Here is a 21341-nt window from a genome sequence, read left to right as displayed (position 1 = left end):
GCGGCGGCTCAGTGGTGACGTGTCTCTCCGGTCCTTCTTTTGGCTGCACGGTGCCACACACACACACACACTGCTGACCGTTCACAGTGGCACCGGGAACACAACGGGGACAGGATCAAGGACATCATGGGGAGTGAGTAGTTCGTTTGGATCTCTGCACATGCATTCGTGCACGGAAAACATACATTGATCGCGTTATTGGACTATTGCACGATCTATCTCTTTAGCGTGTTAGCTTGATGTTGCTAGCTTGCATAGTGCAGCTGTACCTCTACAGCCATCTAGCTGCTAGCTGGCACGAGCTGCTGCTACCAACTTAACGTTTCTAAAATTGGGCTTTGCAAAACAAAAGTGTTTATTAACCGTCTACATAGTGAGATATGGTATAGTTAAGAGTGATTTATCAGGTAGATCATGCTATAACGTTAATGACCAACAAAATGTAATATTGTAGCTCAGGGCAGTTAACGTTAGCAACATTTTAAATGTAATTCATTGTGTCCTTCCAGTTTGTCTTTAACACTTTACTCTAAGAATGACTATCTTCGGAGTAATCATTTTAGTAGTGGCTGAGAATAAACCGAGAAGTGGAATAAACAAAGACCGAGGAGAACCCTTCTGTCAGTCAATCTCACAGATTGACAGGCACGTCTTTATCGGGTTATTATTACAAGAAGTTCTGGATCTTTTAAACACCTTTCTTTAAAATAAATAAATAAATAAAACCGAACCAATCTCAGCTCCAGATTAAATAAATGAAACTTCTTGCTTTGACTGCAGGTACATAGATATGCTACATACAATGATGACGTTGCCTCTGGGGACAAGTTTAGGATGACGAGAAACATCCAACTCGTTGTTGTTTAAAATGTAGCGGTTCTTTTCTGTTACAGTTAAACACAACACGATCTCCGAAATGAATACTGATCTGTTCTTTTTTCATTTAAATGCATTTTCTTCTGCAGTCAAATTTTTGGAAGTAATCAAGCCGTTCTGCGCGGTTCTGCCTGAGATCCAGAAACCAGAAAGAAAGGTAGGAATCTTTTTCAGTATTTAGATGTCATTTCAAACTACAACCTACTGTTTTTTTATGTGTTGTTTAAAATCTGAAGGTCATTGTAGTTACACCTTTTCCGATTTTTATAATTATACAGATTCAATTCAGGGAAAAGGTACTATGGACAGCCATCACCCTCTTCATCTTTCTTGTGTGCTGCCAGGTTGGTACCCCCATAAATTTTTTAACGCTCAATCGAAGACATTGAATATTTCTTTGATGTTGTCAACGGTCCAAATGAATACACATTGCTCAGGATTGTGTTCCATGCTGTCCCGTCAGATCCCACTGTTTGGCATCATGTCATCAGATTCAGCCGATCCCTTCTACTGGATGAGAGTAATCCTGGCTTCCAACAGAGGTGAATAACCTCCTCACCCACAACTAAGGGGTAGATCGAATTTTGGCAGCTACCTTATCAAACAGCATGAAGGGGCTGAGCACAGAAGTAATTATTCTCAGGAACAGTGAATTAATTGATAGGGATTCCACCATGTATACTAATGCTTTTGTGGCACATAGGTACTCTCATGGAGCTGGGAATCTCACCCATCGTCACTTCGGGCCTGATCATGCAGCTGCTGGCTGGAGCTAAGATCATAGAGGTTGGGGACACCCCAAAGGACAGGGCCCTCTTCAATGGAGCTCAGAAATGTACGCCTTCTTACTGCTACTCTGCCACTTTTCTCTAAATCCTGAATTACAAACTTGATGGTATAAACGTTTTGGTTTTAAGTGACATCAATGAATTTATTGTTCCAGTGTTTGGTATGATTATCACCATCGGACAAGCCATCGTTTATGTGATGACTGGCATGTACGGAGACCCTTCTGAGATGGGCGCTGGTATTTGCTTGGTCATCATCATCCAGGTAAATAAACTCTCAGACTACTGCCTTTCTATCGGAATGTAAAATCATCCTGACCAAGGTGTGGGGATTTTGATATTATTGATGTTAAACAGAAACGCCTGACCTTGTGCTCCTGATTGTGACAGCTGTTTGTGGCCGGTCTGATCGTCCTGCTCCTGGATGAGCTGCTGCAGAAGGGCTATGGCCTGGGCTCTGGGATCTCCCTCTTCATAGCCACCAACATCTGTGAGACCATTGTGTGGAAGGCGTTCAGCCCAACCACAGTCAACACTGGCAGAGGTACGCCCGAATGAGAAACCAAACGTCGATATCCTTGTTCTCAACTGGAACACTGCTGCGTTATTGTACTGGTTTCTCTCTAATGTTGGTTTTTTTTAGGCACCGAGTTTGAGGGCGCCATCATCGCTCTGTTTCATCTGCTGGCCACCCGCACTGACAAGGTGCGAGCCTTGAGGGAGGCCTTCTACAGGCAGAACCTGCCCAACCTTATGAACCTCATTGCCACAGTCTTCGTGTTTGCTGTAGTCATATACTTCCAGGTTTGTGTTTGACTCAAGACGACTTCATGAATGATACAAAATATACATATTTTGATTCATGAATAAAAGTTATCGTAAGGTCAATAGATGAAATGGAACCAATCCTTTGCTGTGTTTGTAATTCAGGGCTTCAGGGTCGACCTGCCCATCAAGTCGGCCCGCTACCGTGGTCAGTACAACACCTACCCCATCAAGCTGTTCTACACCTCCAACATCCCCATCATCCTGCAGTCTGCGCTAGTCTCCAACCTTTACGTCATCTCCCAGATGCTCTCCACGCGCTTTAGCGGGAACTTCTTGGTCAACCTCCTTGGAACCTGGTCTGTAAGTATACACTGGTTTTTGATGTTTTCCAATCTCTCCGACCGGCAGTTTCAGCCATATGTTGCTTGTTGTTGCTTATATTATTATAGACCAAACACAGGAATGGTCAGAATGGATGTCCTAGGTTCTTTATGACTGTTGAACTGGGAGGTGCATTTGTTTCCCATTTTTCCGACTGTATTGGCTGCAGGAGTGTCCAGCATTTCCAAGCCTCACAAAATGTCTCCCTGTGTAGGACACCTCGACCGGTGGACCGGCACGAGCTTACCCAGTAGGGGGTCTTTGCTACTTCCTTTCACCCCCGGAGTCGTTTGGTTCAGTCCTGGACGACCCGGTTCACGCTACCATCTACATTGTCTTCATGCTTGGATCCTGTGCCTTCTTCTCCAAGACCTGGATTGAGGTCTCGGGGTCCTCTGCCAAAGATGTAAGAGTCATTGAGTTTGTTTTAAGTGCATTAAAGCAGTGCAAACACTTACCTTTTATGAGATTATAATGTTGCGTGTGTCCCAGGTGGCTAAGCAGCTTAAGGAGCAGCAGATGGTCATGAGGGGCCACAGAGAGACCTCCATGGTGCATGAACTCAACAGGTAACAGAAAACGGTTAAGCATAGAAACATGTCTCCCAATCCTGTCCCTTATTATTGCTGATTTTGAACTGCCAGTACAGTGAGTATCTATTTGGATTTCTCTTTCTAGGTACATCCCCACGGCTGCTGCCTTCGGGGGCCTGTGCATAGGAGGTCTGTCCGTCATGGCCGACTTCCTGGGGGCCATCGGGTCCGGTACGGGTATCCTCTTGGCTGTGACCATCATCTATCAGTACTTTGAGATCTTCGTCAAGGAACAGAGTGAAATGGGAAGCATGGGAGGACTGTTCTTCTAGAAAACACCCGTCGTCCAGACAGACACACAGCAAACTCTTCCTTTTTTTTTCCGTTATTATTTTGCTTTTATGAAATACAATCATCAACATCATCATCATAAGAAAAAGAGATTCAGAACCCGGGATTCTGCCGCTTTCTTTTCTCCATCAAGTCTCCTCTCCGTGGTGGTCCTTCATGGGTACAAGGAAGGTCCACCTGGAAAAGATGGCTGGGTGGCGTTTTTCGTTCCAAGGTCCAGCATAACGTTGTGTTTATTCTGTATTGTTCCCGATGTTCATCCGTCAACAGGCTGCCTAGAGTCCCCACGGTCTTCCCATGCTGAAGAATACATAAAGCACATATGCGAGAGGTGGTGTCACGGACTGGCCTCAGGGGTGGTTCATTGCTGCTCGTTAAATGAACGCTCACGACGGTTAGACCATGTGAATGGAGAAGTGCTGGGTCACAACGTAAAGCACTGAACTTGGACATTTTGTGGGAGGAACAGAACAGAAGCCATGTCACACTCATTTCAGGTCATCAGAAGCCACGCCTGAGATTTATTCGAGGATCGTAAACGCCAAGTAACGCTACCTGGGATGCCTGGTAGAGCATACTTGGGATGGTTTTATTGGAATCTCTACGCTGGCTTCTAGCAATTTATCTTTTACCTTTTGTATTTGTATGTTTTTAAGAAACAATGGACTATGTTTATTATCAGGCCGATCTTAAACAGGGGCACACGGCTTGCTGGTAGTCTCTGGGTCCTAAAGGGATGTTTGTCTGTGTCGTCATGCTCTTCTATTCTGACAGATTCACCGCACAATACTGCCCAGATATGGTTGGCTGAGGGTGGGTTTGGTAAGGATGAAAGGGGGGTTCATTTTTGTTTTTACTTTCTCTACAAGACATAATTGTTATTAAAAGAAAAAAGGTTTTTTTCAAACGGTCATTGTGTCTTTTTGGTTCCATGTTAAGTGTACGGGTTATACTAATTTGAGCTTCTTATTCCATTCATTTAGTTGAGTTCTGCTTTATCAAACAGATCAAACTTACTGCTTCTAAGTCCTGTAAAGGGGATCAAAAATATCTCAGCCCGCATCCTAATTCTGCTTATGTAGCTAATCATGTGCAGCATTCTAACATTATTTAATCAAAAATATTGGTCTGTATTCAAAAGTCTGTATTAATGTTTTGAGTCCAAAGTTGAACTATCATTTCTCTATGACGAAAATACGGAAGTTAGAAAAAACATACTACAATATAGTCTCAGCCCATTGGCTGTATGTATCGCTGACGTCAGATCGCGTGACGTGAGTCTTGCGCGACCCGACTCCGTCGCGTTGACAGGTCCGAAGGGTAACAGTTGTCCAGAACTGAGTGGCTATCCAATGTTACGTCTTTAATTGAGAAAGTAGTCTACGAAAGCATCGGCTCCTGCAGAAGAGTGTCGCAGGACATTGATAGTCACCGGGATGTCGTACTGCAGAGAAGAAGGTAACGTGATCTCAGTGGTTTTCATTCATCTCAGAGATGAATGTCATTGAGGAGCCTCCATGCTGGTGGTATGTAACGTTGACTGGACTGCATAGTGGGCCAAGGGGAAGCGAGGCTTTTTGTTCTCCTGTTTTAAAGCGGGACTATCGACCGGTATCATGTTGATTCTAATAAAAACACAAACCAACCCTCTTTATTAGCTCGTTATAGTGTATGGACCAGGAGGTAGGCTCTGCTCAGCTTCCGGTCCACACTGGCCCAGGAATAGGTTCCTGAAGTAGTTGCTTGACTCAAGTACACCACATGGCATTGAATTATACTACTTCAGAAAGTCATTCCTTTAGAGAATTTGACGATATCACTGGACGTGTCCTGATAATAGCTTATCTTATACCCCAAATAACCCTATTGAAAATATGTTATCCCTCAGGCAAAGATCGCATCATCTTTGTGACCAAGGAGGACCATGAGGCCCCCAGCAACGCTGAGCTGATCGCAGATGACCCCAACGACCCGTATGAAGAGCAAGGTATGTATAACTGATGCTCAGGCCGATCACTCGAGGTTGTGCTGTTGTACTGAATATCAGAAAGGCTGTGATTATCTTCGGCAGTCGCTCTACGGCCTCGTACCTACGACTGAATCACAGCCGTGCTGATATTCAGTACAACAGCACTCCCTCTCGTGTGACATTGCTTAAATAGCCAATAAACAAATGATCAGCAAAGGGAGCATTTGATGAACATTTATTTCTTAACATTGGTGATTGCTTTTCTCTTACTTACTACTTAACACTTTTTCCTAATATTCCATAATTATAATAAACAGATTAATTTACTTTCGATCAGTTGTGCAGGTTATGTGCCAAATGGAAGGTTAGCTTGACTCCTCATGTTTGTTGATTCCTCGTGGTTGTTTATTCCTCGTGGTTGTTTATTCCTCGTAGTTGTTTCCTCATGTATGTTACTCTTATAATGGAATGGCGTCCGTCTTGCCCACATCCCGCCACACCTTACTGTTTCTCCATGGTAACACATGTTTTTCAAGGCATGTATAAAATGCCTGCATAGTACTTCAGTGACCGACGGACCAGATCTAACTCATTATACGTCCACACAGCAGACGGGCATGATATCGCAGTGAGAGAACAAGTATCTAGTTTCATGTCACTAAATCTCCATAGACCCTAAACTACATCCCAGCCCTCTTTTTGTGTGGAGACGTCCTTCTTCAAGAGAATCGCCAAGTATCTTAAGATATTTTTTACCCCCCATCCCACATCTTTCCCCTAGGCTTGATCCTGCCAAATGGAGAAGTCAACTGGAACTGCCCATGTCTCGGGGGCATGGCCAGTGGGCCCTGCGGTTCTCAGTTCAAGGAGGCGTTCTCCTGTTTCCACTATAGTAAGGAGGAGGTGAAGGGGTCTGAGTGCATAGACAACTTCCGTGCCATGCAGGAATGCATGCAGAGGTACCCAGAGCTCTACCCCCAAGAAGAAGATAGTGAAAGCAGCCCCCCCCAGGGCCAGTCCGGCACCGCCCCTACTACTGACTCTAATCCTCCTGCCTCAACATCCCAGTCTGCCCCCTCTTCTGACAGTGAAGCACCTTCAGAAGGACAGAATGCCAGCTAAGAAGAGCCCCCTCTATGGCTTCCCTGTTATCTCTGTACTACGCCTGGTAGAGACCACTCTCCAGGAAGGAGTGTGTGTGTGTGTGTGTGGTGCAATTCATCCAGACATGTCGTCTGGTTCAGAAGAAGAAACGTATGACCAGGCTTGATGGATAATAAATGAACCCTACAATACAACACCAAGACAAGTGGAGGAGTTTTATCTTAGATGGCTTCGACTGTTCATTTCTTAAAGGTCATGCGGTTATAAGTTTTACATTGGAACAGCTACAGTAAAGAATTATCAATGACAATTTATTTTGATGTCTTTGTCAATGCTTCAATCAGTAAAGGTGTTTCTTGTCCATTGTGTGTTAATTATCAATGTGCTCCTGTTACCGTGTGACTGCTTTCCACTAGTTGTTTAATATGACGCTTGGCACATCGTCCTATGAGATACTTGAGGAATCTTTACTGTTGTCTGTCTTTTGCATAATTGTGTATTTCTGAGCAGTTGAGTTCATTGTTGACAAGCTTCACAGTAAAGTTTAATTCACTTTCCATCTGAAGAGACCAAAGTATAGTGAACCTTTTAAGGCAAAAATAACTGTTGGGGAAATTATTGTCCATGTCTGAATTGGGAACCATTCATATGAAGGTTATTTATCACTGATGTGTGAACTGGGTGAATTTGAGATTTTGAATTAGTGACGTGTGTCATTTGGACAAGAATTTACCAAACAATTTTCTGTGGAATATTCAGTGTCTCACTGGTATCTTCCTGCACTTGTAGCCCAACCCCTTTGGCACAACATTATCAAACAATCTTTTGTCCTATGTTTTTGCAACATTGATGATCACCTAGAAAGCATTGTGAAATCACCATGGCTCAGTATAAATGGCCTAAGGAAGATACATTACAAGTTTATTTTCCGGCAATGTATGGATGAGACTCAGAAAGGGTAACCATTTGAATTACCTGCCATGCACGCCTTAATGGAGAACACAGTTATTTTATATGTAATCCACATTAAACTTAAATTGACCAACATCTGCCAACAACTTTATTTTCTTGTGCTGCATGCCTCAAACTCAAAGGGATCCAAGGAAAAGGAAATCTGAGAAGAGTAACATTTGCATGTGTTTGTAAGAGATCCAAATAACTTTCCCCCTCTCTTTGAACAAATGACCGTATTCCAAAAACATAGAAACTGTTTATTAGTTTTTTACATCCAAATGTAACTACGTCAGAAATGTTTTCTGCATCCACCCTTTAATATAAGAGGTTTCTGCTCGCCCTCATATAAAGCTTTCAGCAGGCTGACACCCAGCCGGCTAATGTATCACAATCCACTCTAAAGCCTGTTGGATCTCTTCCTCCCCTGCCCTGTGTTAATATCATGCTTTACTTAGAGATATTTTAGGAGAGTTACATATTCTCACTGCACACAGCCTGGTAATAGGCAGGGCTTTCAAAGATACACCCAGTACCGGGAACCGAAGGTGGAAGTAGATCCAAACAAGCGCCCACTTTTTTTTCATCCCTGTATTGTCCACTGATTCCGTATGACCACGTTGACCACCATCTTTGTGTATGGTTTAGGATAGTGGCTCATGGACATTCATGCCTGAGGCCCTTCGATAGGTTCAAGCCTAGTCTGGGTGTCCAGAGTGCCACCACACTCTGCAAAGTGACTAGTAATCGGCCAGTCTCGGGATCCTCTGGGCCAGCCAGAAGATAGTCCATACCTGGAGAAGGGATGCAGGCATCTGTCAAAGGTACTTTTGTGATGTATACAAACAAGTAGTTGGTTCTACTTCAAATAAAATAGAACATAGCTAGAATATGTCTACATCCAAAGGACATATGCTTTGCTTTAAAAACTCAATAGAGCGCATTATACCATAATGTTGTACATTAAAGACTGACATCACTGCCAACGACCATTGGACAGCAGTCTCCACACACATTGCTGTCACATTGTCGACATCGGCATAGTGTACCTACCTGGGTTAAGGATGGGACAGGTGCAGCCGCGACTGGTCCAGGTGAGAGGGTAGACACTGAGGGTCCCCAGAGACAGGGGCACCTGGCCAGAACGCAGGACCTTGCGAACCTTGACCTGCACCTCTGCATGGCTGCCCTTGTCATGGGCGGCCAGCACACTGATCCTGATCACTGCAGTGAGACACACACAGTGCACAGACAACACAATACATGGGGAGTGACTTACAAGTTATTTCCCAACTCTGGTTATGTTTAGAGTTGCAAATCGCATGCATTTTTCTGGACCAAAAGTTGAAAACATTAACACTCATTGATGTTATCGATTAATCATTAACAATGAATGAAATAGAAGACAATGTCATTTTCTCAGTTTAAGTTTTATTTAAACAATTCTAGTGCCATATTAGTAATGTGAGACGTACATTTTTGAAGCACAAACAATTTCAACCAACAGAATAACAAACAATGAGCCTCTCGCCCAAAATGGCTGCATTCCTTTAGCCCTTTGCCGGTCCTTGAGTAGTAAACGTACCAAACGTCAAAAAGGGGCACAATGACTACGATTTCAGGAATAACAAGGAAAAGCAAAGCAAACCCCACCTTTTAAGAAATTGTACATCAAACATACATTGTCGGCTGAGACATTTTGAATCAGTTGAACACTTAACAGCGATTAATTGATTGACGGTCAATCATCAACATCCCTGGTTCATAGTCATGCTCCCTACCATAGTCGTGTTTGGCTTTACAGAGCTCCGACAGACTCCTCAGCTTCCTCTCCTTACAGGCACACTTTCCTGTGAAGGATCATCAGAACATTAGAACAATGAATCATAGCGGCACTATGCCTGCTCCAGCAGACACGCCGGAGCATCAGGGTTACCTGTGGAGCGCAGGGCGGATACGGCCAGGTCCTTGGGCCACACCGCCTCCCCTTCATGGGTGAACATAGGCTCCCCGTCAGGGATTCGCCCCCCAATGGGCACGTTGACAATCTGATTGTCTGCGTAGCTCCTATAATATAAAAGACACACATGATCAACGGTTATTTTGTATACGCTATATCGTTAATCCTGTATTAGAATGTGTGTCATGAGCAGAGTGCTCCCTTTTCTTTTTTTTTTTTACACAAAAGTATATTTGATGAACAGTACTGTTGACCACTCTGTGAACAGAGTAACATTAATAGCAGATCAGTAAATGCCATTTCTCCACCTGTCTAGGCACTGGCCGGTGTTGGGGTCGCAGGCCTGGGGGCAGACGCAGGGCTGACAGCCCCCTGCACCGAGGCCCCAGTGTCCAGGCATGCACTGGCTGCATCTCCCACCTCCCACCCCAGCTTTGCAGGTACACTGACCACTTCTAGGGTTGCACCAGGGCCCCTCGTCTCTGTGCTGCAGCGACAGAGTGCCCCGAGGGTCACACCAGCACCCTGAGGGAGAAGGAAGGAAGAAAGCTAGACTCCTCTATAGCGCTCCTGCTGCTGTCAGCATGTGCAGTTGCATATAACCCCCTGCAGAGGGAGCCGCTGAATAACTGATTCCCAGAGCAGTACGTTATGTCCGCCATCACAATAACTTGTAGTTTAATAGCTTGATGCCTAACAGCTTGACGACACAACATTCAAAAGTCTGATCAAATCAGTCAAATCAACAACTCTTCTCCCTGACCGACTAAAGAGACACCACCCGTCAGCACTGACTGCGGTCTCATACGTATGCAGGCGCTGGGTGAGTTCAGGGGCAGGGAGGGTCGGCGGTGGTAACCGTGACGACAGCGCTGACACCGGCGCCCCACGGTGTTGTGACGGCAGTCGTTGCACACGCCCCCACTGGTGCCTCCGGAGGACAGCCACGCCCGTTGGGAGAAATGGCAGCTGTCCGCATGGCCGTGGCACTCACACTCTGGAGGGTAAGAGGAAACGACAGAAGACAATGAGCAATGTTATCTCTTATGACCTCTCTTTCACAGGCGGAGTACTGTGATCTCGGTACTACCTGAGTAAAGTCGTCAACCAACCATTACCACTTTAAGCATTGCGGGGTCTCTCAGTTTGCTTATAATAGAGAGGCAGAAGGATGTAGTGGCTAGGGTGTTGGACTGCCAGCCAAAAGGTTCAGCGTTTCATCCACAATGTCTACCTATAGCCCTCCTTGCCAGGCTTAAACCTGTTCCTTTATTATATGGATCTGAAGTCACTGTACATGCTTTTAAATGAAATAATCTGCTAAATAAGATTATAGTACTAAACAGTTAAGAGACAGGACATATAAGTCAACCAACTGCCACTTTGAGGGACAGTTGTTGCGTTCCTCAAATCAAAGTGAGTCAAATCAAACTCACTCTGACAGCCGTTCGGCGCTCCGCTGCTGCCATTGGCCGGTCTCCAAGGACGATCGTTGTAGAGCGGGGAGCACCTCTCACAGTGGTCCCCTGTGGTGTGGTGACTGCACACACACCTCCCGGCCACCTGAGGGTACACAGCCGCTGCTCACTAAGACCCCTCACTTAGTTACAATCACAGAGGGAACAGGCGGGGAGGGCCGTAAATCGCCGCCAGGCGGCCGCTGTAAACGTGCAGTGGGACGGCGAGCTGTGTAGGGGTCATTACCCGTCTCCCTTACGTTCCACAGCTTTACAAAACATCTGCAATCCTGTAAGCGTTCATGTGCCGATGCAATAACGTAACGACAGGCACACACGCAGGCATACACACGCACACACACACACACACACGCACACACACACACAATACACATACACATACACAGACACACACACACTCACACACACACTCACACAATACACATACACACACACAGACACACACACAGACACACACACACACAATACACCTACACACACACAGACACACACACACGTACATACCCACACATGCATACTTAGTCACATACACACACACACACACGCGCAGGCAGACATACACACGCATACAGACACACTCACACGATCACAATCAGAAGCACAACACACACATTGGGAGTATTCCTCCTCTAGTCCATCACAACAGCTAGTTCCTTGGTTTCTCACCCAGTTGCTGTCCTGCGGCGCGGCCTGGCTGGCGTTGTGGGACACACAGTGCTCCCCGTGGCCGTGGCACAGGCAGGTTCCTCTGGCCAGCAGGGTGTAGATGGAGTAGAAGGGTGCTGGGACGGGCACCTGCATCGGCGCGGGAACTCGGGTCGAGTTGGACGGTCTCCCGCCCTCCTCTGGGGGGTCAAGGGGGGCGGGGCAGCTCTGAGCCTTGAGGAGTCTGATGCGGAGGTTGGTGACGCTGAGCCGGGCGAGGGTCTCGGGGCTGTAGGGGTCGGTCGCCCTGATGCTGCTGGAGCTCAGGGTCCGCACTATCACCTGGGCACAGAGACACCAGGCACAACTCAATCCCGCGTTTCGGCCGCCTTCCTCTGAGAATCCTCGAGCAAGGGGACCCCTACCCTTCGCCTTAATGACCTGTATCTGGACTTGGCTTCCCTTTGGATAAAGGCAGCTGCTAAATTAGCAAACGGTCAACGGCGGTCTTAAAATACTCAATGGCTCATGATGCGTCCACTCACCTCCCCACCAGTGCAGGGTGTAGCTCTGCTGTAGCGGGAAGTACAAGGGCCACCGGGCTCCGTGACATCGTCCATGAGACCAAACTCCAGGCTGCAGTTGTGGGCAAACAGTTTGAGGGTCTCCCAGGTTCGTCCAAAGTCCCCCGAGCGCTCCACAGCCATGGCCCTAGGCCGCGGCGAGTGGAACCGTAGGACCACATGGGACAGACAGAAGCGGGTCTCTAGATCCAAGCGGATCTCATCCCGCCCAGTGTGGGGATGGGCGGCGCCCGACGCCCACCAGGTGCCCGGGTGGGAGAAGGGGTCATCGGTCATGTGTGCGGGGGGATGGGGGTCTTCAGGGCAGGGGCCCGGGCTCTCGAGGGCCCCCTGGTGGCGGGAGGGGCATGGCCGCTGCAGGGGGTGGGCGTCTCCATAGCAGCCTGTGAGGGTGGTCAGAGTCCGGCCGCTGGCCAGGTTCCCGAGGGGCGGACTGCAGGCATGACCCGCACACCTGGAGGCTGAGGAGGCAGAGGGAGGGGAGGATCATATTCTAGAGGAGACGGAGGAGGAACAAAGGTTTCGAAGGAGTATCCTTCAAAAGCTCAGGGTGAATTCTAGGTAGAGATGGTAGGGATACGTCTCTTGGGTGTGCGCATCAGTTGTGTCACATCAAATATGCAAACCTAGAGCCTTGCTACTGTTATATCGTACGTAAGTCTGGTATAACCGCCATGGGGCAAAAGCTTTACAGATACGTACAATACATCTTTAATACAACAGATATTCAACTGCTTCCTTCCGATTATGAGTCCTACCTTTTTAGGAGAGCTTTACGAGTTGCATATATTTAAAAATCACAGAACGGTCTCCATTAAACTATCAGATTAACAACACGATTGACCTATTAACCGTGATAAGATAAGATAAAGGCTAGAAGTTTAAACATTCGCTACGGAAAAGAAAACATTAATAGATAAATAAATATCCCACAATTTCAATACGATTTGATCAACATTAAACCAATATAGTAACCGAATCCACATTACCTGCCCCGGTGCGCATCAGCGCAACAGACAGCCAAACCAGAACTGCTTGCATCTGGAGTCGACTCCAAACCTCCGTGCAGTGAACGCACTCTCCTCTGTTTCCTTTATTGTCTACACTTGCCATAGGAAACGAGTGTTGACATCATGTGCCTTTATCTCCCTCACCACCAATGCATTTCCTTTAACGGGCAATTGCGCAATATCCTCAAGACGCGCACATGCATCAGTCCACGAATAATTTTAAAATGATGAACATCCAAATAGTAGAGCATCCATGTATATGCAGGCTTTGTCCTTGTTGCGACAGGTCGTGTGTCCGAGAACCTGACACCAGGTGGTCAGCCGCCGGAAGAGGTTGTGATGGATTCTGCGCTTTAGAAAATGTTGTCATGTCCAAATGCCAGCTGTTTGAACCGTTCACTGTTTGTTAAACAAGGAAAAAAAAAAGAACAAAGGAGCTACAGCGTTGACCTCCGGGACTTTACGCACGCTGCAGTGGACACGGGGACGCCGTGCGCATCCACAAGTCTGAACCTCCCTGCTCTTGTCCTCCACTTGCGGTAAACTGAGTCCTCTACAAGGATTCCGCTGAAGAGCGCGAGCACTCAGTGAGGCGAAGGGCGCGAGCAGTCAATAAGTAGGAGAGAATGAGCAGTCAGTCAGTAGGAAATAATGAGCAGTCAGTAAGCAGAAAAGAATGAGCAGTCGGTAGAAGAGCGTGAGGAGTCAGTCAGTAGGAGAGCGTGAGAAATCAGCAGGTAGAACCTGTTGAGCTGTCAGTCAGTTTAGTAGGAGAGCGTGAGCAGTCAGTCAGTAGGAGAGGTGAACAGTCAGTCATTAGAAGAGGTGAGCAGTCAGTAAGAAGAAGAGCTTGAGCAGTCACTCAGTAGAAGAGCTTGAGCAGTCATGGAATAACCTTCCCCAACATATTAGGGAAGCAGGGTCTGTTGATGCTTTTAAATCTAGGTTGAAGACATTTTTGTTCTCAAAACACTATGGAGGGTAATCTGTTGTTGTAGTCCTAAGTCATTATTGTTCTTGTCCCAGGTCATTATTTGTTTTAAGACTTTTTGTTTTCACCAATGTTTTTATCAATGCGTTGATGTTGTTTTTTATCTGGAAGTGTTCTGAGACCATTTGGATGGTGAGACTGCACTTTAAATAATAAATTGATTGATTGATTGATTGATTGATAAGTAGAACAGCCTGACTAGTCAGTCAGTAGGAGAGCGTGAGCAGTTAGTAAGTTGAAGAGCGTGACTAGTCATTGAGTAGAAGAGTGTGAGCAGTCAGTAAGCAGAAGCCCTTTGTTGGGTTAAGACGCTGGACGTGGTTAATGTGAACCAGCCGCACAGCGCATACCAGCCAGACCAGGTCCCGCCGTAACCAGGGCCTCATAATAGGGCCGAGGAAAATTTGTTTATCTGCTCCTGTTTTTCTGCAGCAGTAATTCCATCGTGCACGTCTCTTTGAAATTAAATTAGAAGAAACGTCAGGCATAGCTGGCAATGGTAATGAAAGAAAAAATACTTTCATGTTCCCGACTCCCAATGACACCAGGAGCTTTACTGCCGTTCATTCACGTTCAGAATCTCGTGTCTCATCGCACGTCTCAACAGACGACAGCACTACAAAGAAATAACACACAGGTTCCTTATAGTGATGGCATATGAAACACTTTCTATTTAATTGTCTTCCCACTAATGATGTCAACTTCTCCAAGGAGCTGGCAGTGATCTCCAGCCCCTCCGGCAAGGTCAAGACATAAACACCAAGCCTCTCAGGTTTTATGGCACAAAGTGATCACAAGTAGCTCCAAAATCGGAATGGACTACCAAATTGAAATGTTATATAAATCTCCTTAATGTGATGCAAATGTTTTCGCGGAACAGCTAATCTACAAAGTTCAGAATCAAAAGTGAAAATCGCAAAGAATGAGCTAGCGTCTCGATGCAAGATGTTAAGAACATCTTGAACGCTGCAGAGACAACAAGGCATTCTACAAAAGAGAGGTACAAAGAAAGAGTCAAGTCTTTGTATTACACTTCACCAGCTTTCGCTCCCGCAAGAGATCCCAGCTGTCTGGGATCAGAAAAACAGAACAGAGAGAAACTGTATGATTCAGAAACCCATTCTTTATAAAGAACACTTAAAATGCATCATTCTGTAACAACTTTCTGTAACTTAAAGTGCATCGTTCTGTTACAACTTTCAAACCAATATTTTGTTTGAAAGCGTGACAATAAAAATTATCTGGTTGATGTAATGATGTTGTATTGCCAAGTAGTCAGCGAGTTAAGTAAGGATACCTCATGACACACTGAACACAACACACATACAGTATAGTTATATCAGTATATTAAGTTTAGCGAGTTAAGTAAGGATACCCCATGACACACTGAACACAAAACACATGCAGCATAGTTAAATCAGTATGATATGTTCAGCGAATTAAGTAAGGATACATGATGAGACACTTTATGTACTGATCTTCTCCCCTGTGTGTGCGTACATGCTCTCAGAGATGTTGATATGTACTGATCTTCTCCCCTGTGTGTGCCTACGTACTCTCCGACGTTAATATGTACTCATCGTGGCCCCTGTGTGTGCGTACATGCTCTCAGTGATGTTAATATGTACTCATCGCGGCCCCCAGCCGCGAGGGGTCAAATACCAGGCAGACGAGGTCAGAGGGATCTCCTCCCAGACCCGTGACCCTCCTTCTAATTGCTCCTCTTTCTCTCATTTAGCGGGGGCTTAGCTGCGGCGGGGTTAGGGAGTCTGGCTGGAGCTGCTCCCTCCCGGGACCCCCTCTTCCTTCCTCCCTCTCCCCCCGTGGTGTTTGTTCACGGCGCTGCTCAAACATGCGTGACTTTCGAGGAACATGGGGTAACTTATGGCTTCCCCCCCCCCCCCCCCCCCCCCTTCCCCCACCTGTCTCCTTACCGATATAGTTGTGTCACCGTGTCAGCTCCAATGTTCTGACAGGAACAAAGCTCATTAAGTTGCCCTCTCACATGACCTGATCGGCCATCCATGTGTGGCCATAGACACACATGGACAGACGTGATAGCAGACTGGGAGACACAACTGGGAGGCTTTGCTACCGACAAAGGTCAAGTTGGCATAATATAATATTCTACTCCATAGGTGTAGTTCAAGGTATACATCTTTTTTGCTGTTTGGTGTACTTTTCTATTCCCTTCCTTGACAAGTTTTTATAAGCTAGTTTTAAAGGTGATTTGGTGTCATGTTAGCTAACTGTTGACTGAAATGTTCAGAAAGGGTTTAATTTGAAGATAATCTTGTGGAATAGTGATGCCATTTTTATAGCTGAAGCTGTTTCAAAATGTAACTGCAAACACAGAAAAATTCCCAAAGTATATACTCCTACTGGTCTGCTATAGCATAATGAATGCATGATGTCTGCACCATTATCAAGATGCAGCTGACCACATGCTTCTGAATTTACTTGTGATTATAGCTACGAACAGACACACCCACACACATGTTAACTACTTGTACATTCTTACAATCAAATGCAACCACCTGTTTACAGATTTACTCAGCCATCCTTTGCCCAACCAAATAAACCGCCTTTAAGACAACAAGGCCATTGCTGTTTTTCTCAAACCAATTATTTTTATTATTTATTATTATTAACAGGCAGACCTCTTTGATGATTCTTCCTCATAATTCATATCTGGACCACTGAAACGGAGAAGCCCTTTGAACGGGGCTCAATTGGTGATAAAAGAGCAGTTGAACAAGATCCCTCACGGTCGGGACAGTCGAGGGCGATAAATAAATACATGGAAACGTACGTACAAAAGAACACTCAAAATTGCACAAAATGTAGTGCATACCCCATCTCCGACATACACATGTTCATACATGTTCGCATGAAGAATTTAGAGCTACCAGCATCTCGTATGTAAAATATTTTACAACCCTTGTGGTTTCTGATGTTTGAGTACTGAAGTGACTTTGGTCCCCCCCATAAAGGTCACTGGGAGAACTGGGCAGAATAGGAGGGAAAAATAAGAGGCAGATGTTCCTTCTAGGCTCATGTCTGGAAACTTTTCTGCTTTAGGGTCCTTCCCCGACCATTAAGCTTTTGCTTAACTAGCATGCCACAGGTCTACCTGTTATTCAACCCTTCCAAATGGACACCTTGATATCCATCCAGGTCACCACCAATGGCCCAAAGCCCCAAACTATATAAAGTGTGACTCACACATGCCTGGTCTTGGTGCTGTATACACTCTCAAAATAACCTGCTGGGGGTAATTTGCCTTTCGCTACCAAATGTAGGAGTATGTATTCCTTCTAATAATTCATCCTTATACACCAGACGCTGTACCAGCAGAGCCAGAAGGATCCTCATCGGCCCGCTAACTTTTTGGTGACTCTCAGGTCAGGCAGTCGCCTGCACTGTCACAAAATGCGCACAGCGAGACTGAGGAAAAGTGTTTTCCACCAGTCAATCAGTGGCCTTTCACTTTAACCCTGGCCATATTGCACAATACAATTTGTACATCTCCCTTTTTAGTTTTATATATATTGATAATATTCTTAATTTATGTTAAAACGTATGTTGTATTTTATTTTATTTTGTTTGTATTCTATTCTTTATTTATTTTTCAAGCACAGAAATATGGAGTATGTCACACAAACATCTCACTGTGCATCCAGTATGTGACAAAACGTTGAATCTGGAATCTTGAAATGTTCTGTTATTTAAATGATGATGAAGATTTGCTGTTTATTTTGTGAATACTTCTATCTACTAGAAAAAGAAAAAGGTTTTTACATGAACTGGCAACACACCCGTCTGTCAAACACTTGTGACCGTGAAAAATGTTAACCACGTGAAAGCATTCCTGACAACATAATGGAACGTCACATGTAAGACAAGGTGCACTACATATGCAGTTTGCATGTGGCTTTGTAAAAGACCTGACATTGTGGGTCAATAATGTGTGACCACTCCGTCCTCCTGCTTTGCCCATCAGCGTCCCAATAAGAAGAGAGAAGCCGGCGTTTGATCCTGCGAACCAACATCTGGTCCTCAGTAGGAGCTAAACTTAGAAACACATGTTGCTAACATTACTGTAAAATAGGAGTTAAATTCACTCAGACATGACCCCCACACCAGCCCAACACAGTAAAAAGGAAGGGGACCAGAAGGCAGAGAATGAGAATGAATCAAACACACCGTTTGGGAGAAGGAATCAATGGGTGCCTAAGTGCACTGGGTGGGCGTGCACAGAAGTAACGATGGAGTTGTTTGATGGTTGGTATTTGGCCAGCCGGTTAACTTGAGGATATAGCCGCTGCCGACCGAGTTATAAGGGTGATGGGGTGGATCAAAGCTAATTACAAGCATATTAGGATTTAATTGGCTCAACCCAGCCAGCACTGCTCGCCCACATCTGTGTGATCAGGTCCCATTGTGGACGTTTCCCGGACCGGGCCAACGGCCGCAGAAACTGCCCACCATCGCCTGGTAGTCGGCTATGCCCTGACGACAGGGTGGCTGAGGAAGCTTTTCATGATTTGTCTTGGATCCCATCTTGCCCACATCTTCTCACATGACAATTAGCCACCTGATAATGATTATTACAACCGTGCGGTCCGCGAGTTGTTTGGCATTGGAAGGCAGAGACGGGGATATGATAATGTCGTCATTAGATGTGGTTTGGCTTTTGTCCCCATGGGAAGTCCTCTGTTGACTTTGGAGCACTACAATGGCTGGCTGATGTCATGGCTTTCCCTCTCAGCTCTGTGCTCACTCTGCGGCAAAAGACAGACTGAAGGTTTGGTCGGGTTATAACAGAGTCACAGAATAAACCTAGAGCCTAGAGCGGCTCACCTATAGCAACCGGTCAACCATTACTAGAAGGCCTCCGGATATGTCCTTTTGGATTTTCGCTCAAAATGCAGAATGCAGAGGGATTCTCTGCATTCCTGATTTTGCATTCCTGCTTTCGCAATGAAGCACACCAGGGACCTGAGTTGGAGCTTTAATGACATGAGGCCTTGTCATCCACCATGGGAAAAATGCCCAAATGTGGGCCCCTTGTGACCTATGAGTGTGGGGATAGCAGGGGTAAGGGGGGTTGTCTTCCCCCTTCAGACACTTGGAGATGGACATCAACCGGGGGTTGATGGGAAGAGAAGTTTGATGGTGGTGTGTGTTTGTGTGTGCGTGCGTGTGTGTGTGTGTGTGTGTGTGTGTGTGTGTGTGTGTGTGTGTGTTTGTGTGTGTGTGTTTGTGTGTGTTTTAGTCAGAACAATTGCTGCTATTAGCAACAATATTCTTGGTCAGAACAGCTGGGGAAGCGAGAGGCTAACCCGTGTAGATAGAAATGTCAATTATTGTTGTTAGTCTGGTAACTTTACACTATTATTGACTCTTTATTTACAGATTAAATACGTTAAATCTTTCCCATCTATGTGTGAACTTTAATCAAAATTTCACGAATTAAGTTTGTTATCGTTATAATGCTTAAAGAGGTGTATACAAAGATATTAACATGAGAAGCATAACTTCACGCAGCTCTCATTTATGGATGCAGCAGTTTTTTGTGGGTACCAGAGTTCATGAACCTAATGGTTGAGGATATATTGCTTTTGTATTTATTATTTGATAGAAAAAATACCCTTATCATACAGTTGACAGAATGAAACTTTAGAAATTAAAGGGGACTATGTACAACAAAACTGAAAATTGAACCTCAAAAACACAGATAATATATTTTGTGCAATAATTCATTTGTGGGCCTATGTTCCGAAGACATTGTGTTTGAGCTGACTATATAACCTGATCCTTCAACTGTACATGATTGATAACATCTTTCAGCTTCAGTAGAGGTCTTTCAAACCCGCCCTCTGTCGACCGGTGTAGGAACACGCTGCATGGCGCGCTCTGGCGGCCGGTGTAATCCCGCAGACTGTCGCCCTCTGGCGGCTGGTTTAAACCAGCTATTTGGCACCCTCTTGGCGGCTGTTGTAAACCCGCAGTCTGGCGCCCTCTTTCGGCTGTTGTAAACCCGCTGTCTGGCGCCCTCTGGCCGGCCGGCGCAGGAAGGAACCTCCCTAACAACCGTTGCCGACTCAACGCGTCAAACTTTTGACTTGGAAACCGAGATTTCTACACAGAAGTAAAGTTTGATACCACCTCCTCAGGTAGCTATCATGCACAGATATTGCGTTTGTTTGCTATTTTTAAACAGAGTGTGGTCTTACTGTTCGATTTAAAATACAAGAGAATAAGGCTATGTGTGCACTGTTAAAGGTATCGCTAACCTTAAATATGATCAAGAAGCCAACTGTCGTTGAACGGTAAAGTTAAACTGACGCTTTTAGACAAATAGCTAGAATAGCGACACCGCGTCCACTGTTACAGTTTGAGCATTTATAGGTACATTATTTAAAAGAAAGCAGACTTTTCATTTTCTTTGTAAACTAACTTGTGGACGTTTTCTACGTTGACAGTATGGAAGACAAGCACCTGCCTCATTTTGGGATCCTGGTACCGAGACCTCCCCCCAGACCCCCAGAGACCCCCAGACCCCAAGGGACCCCCAGACCCCCAGAGGTTTTTCGTCATGGGAGCAAGCTACCACCAATCAGGAAAACCCCAGTGAATGAACCAACTGGTCTATACTCAGATATGATCACTAGGAGAGCGTCTACAAACAAGGTACAGTTTAAACACATCATACACAGCATCATGTTTTAACACAAATTCACACACATTCACACATACATTCACACACACATTCACACATACTTCCAAACACACATTCACATATACATGCAGGCATCGACACACACACGCACACGCACACACACACACACGCACACACATAATTGCTTGACAGAATGGTTGCATGCAATGCAGTAACCATTCTGCTGACCATTCATTCATTTCTCTTTCTGTTTAGTTTTCAAGCGAC

At 45.5% G+C, this 21341-nt stretch overlaps 3 protein-coding genes across 3 annotated transcripts; 2 read left to right on the top strand and 1 right to left on the bottom strand.

The window, feature by feature from the left end:
* On the top strand, positions 1-4597 carry LOC307079061 (protein transport protein Sec61 subunit alpha). The gene is made up of 12 exons (XM_079741130.1): positions 1-133; positions 966-1033; positions 1155-1220; positions 1340-1418; positions 1580-1711; positions 1820-1929; positions 2055-2208; positions 2308-2468; positions 2595-2792; positions 3028-3219; positions 3306-3382; positions 3492-4597. Exons 1-12 carry the CDS (start codon positions 127-129, stop codon positions 3676-3678), a joined length of 1431 nt encoding a protein of 476 aa, XP_079597256.1. The 5' UTR covers positions 1-126; the 3' UTR covers positions 3679-4597.
* A 418-nt stretch (positions 4598-5015) lies between these two features.
* Positions 5016-7768, top strand: chchd4a (coiled-coil-helix-coiled-coil-helix domain containing 4a). Its single transcript, XM_079741139.1, has 3 exons — positions 5016-5155; positions 5586-5684; positions 6448-7768. The coding sequence occupies exons 1-3, from the start codon at positions 5134-5136 to the stop codon at positions 6786-6788; spliced, it is 462 nt and encodes a 153-aa protein (XP_079597265.1). The 5' UTR covers positions 5016-5133; the 3' UTR covers positions 6789-7768.
* A 254-nt stretch (positions 7769-8022) lies between these two features.
* LOC307079059 (netrin-4) lies at positions 8023-13501 on the bottom strand (the record flags this gene model as incomplete). The annotated part of the gene is made up of 10 exons (XM_079741128.1): positions 8023-8515; positions 8775-8945; positions 9503-9571; positions 9658-9788; positions 9990-10206; positions 10490-10678; positions 11118-11244; positions 11826-12146; positions 12350-12849; positions 13378-13501. The coding sequence occupies 10 exons, from the start codon at positions 13499-13501 to the stop codon at positions 8379-8381; spliced, it is 1986 nt and encodes a 661-aa protein (XP_079597254.1). The 3' UTR covers positions 8023-8378.
* Between the last annotated feature and the right edge of the window lie 7840 nt (positions 13502-21341).

The sequence above is a fragment of the Pollachius pollachius genome, assembly GCF_949987615.1.
Source record: "Pollachius pollachius genome assembly, chromosome: 8".
Classification (NCBI taxonomy): Eukaryota; Metazoa; Chordata; class Actinopteri; order Gadiformes; family Gadidae; genus Pollachius; species Pollachius pollachius.
The sequence above is the reverse complement of the archived record's forward strand: the minus strand, read 5'-3'. Positions and strand labels throughout refer to the sequence as shown.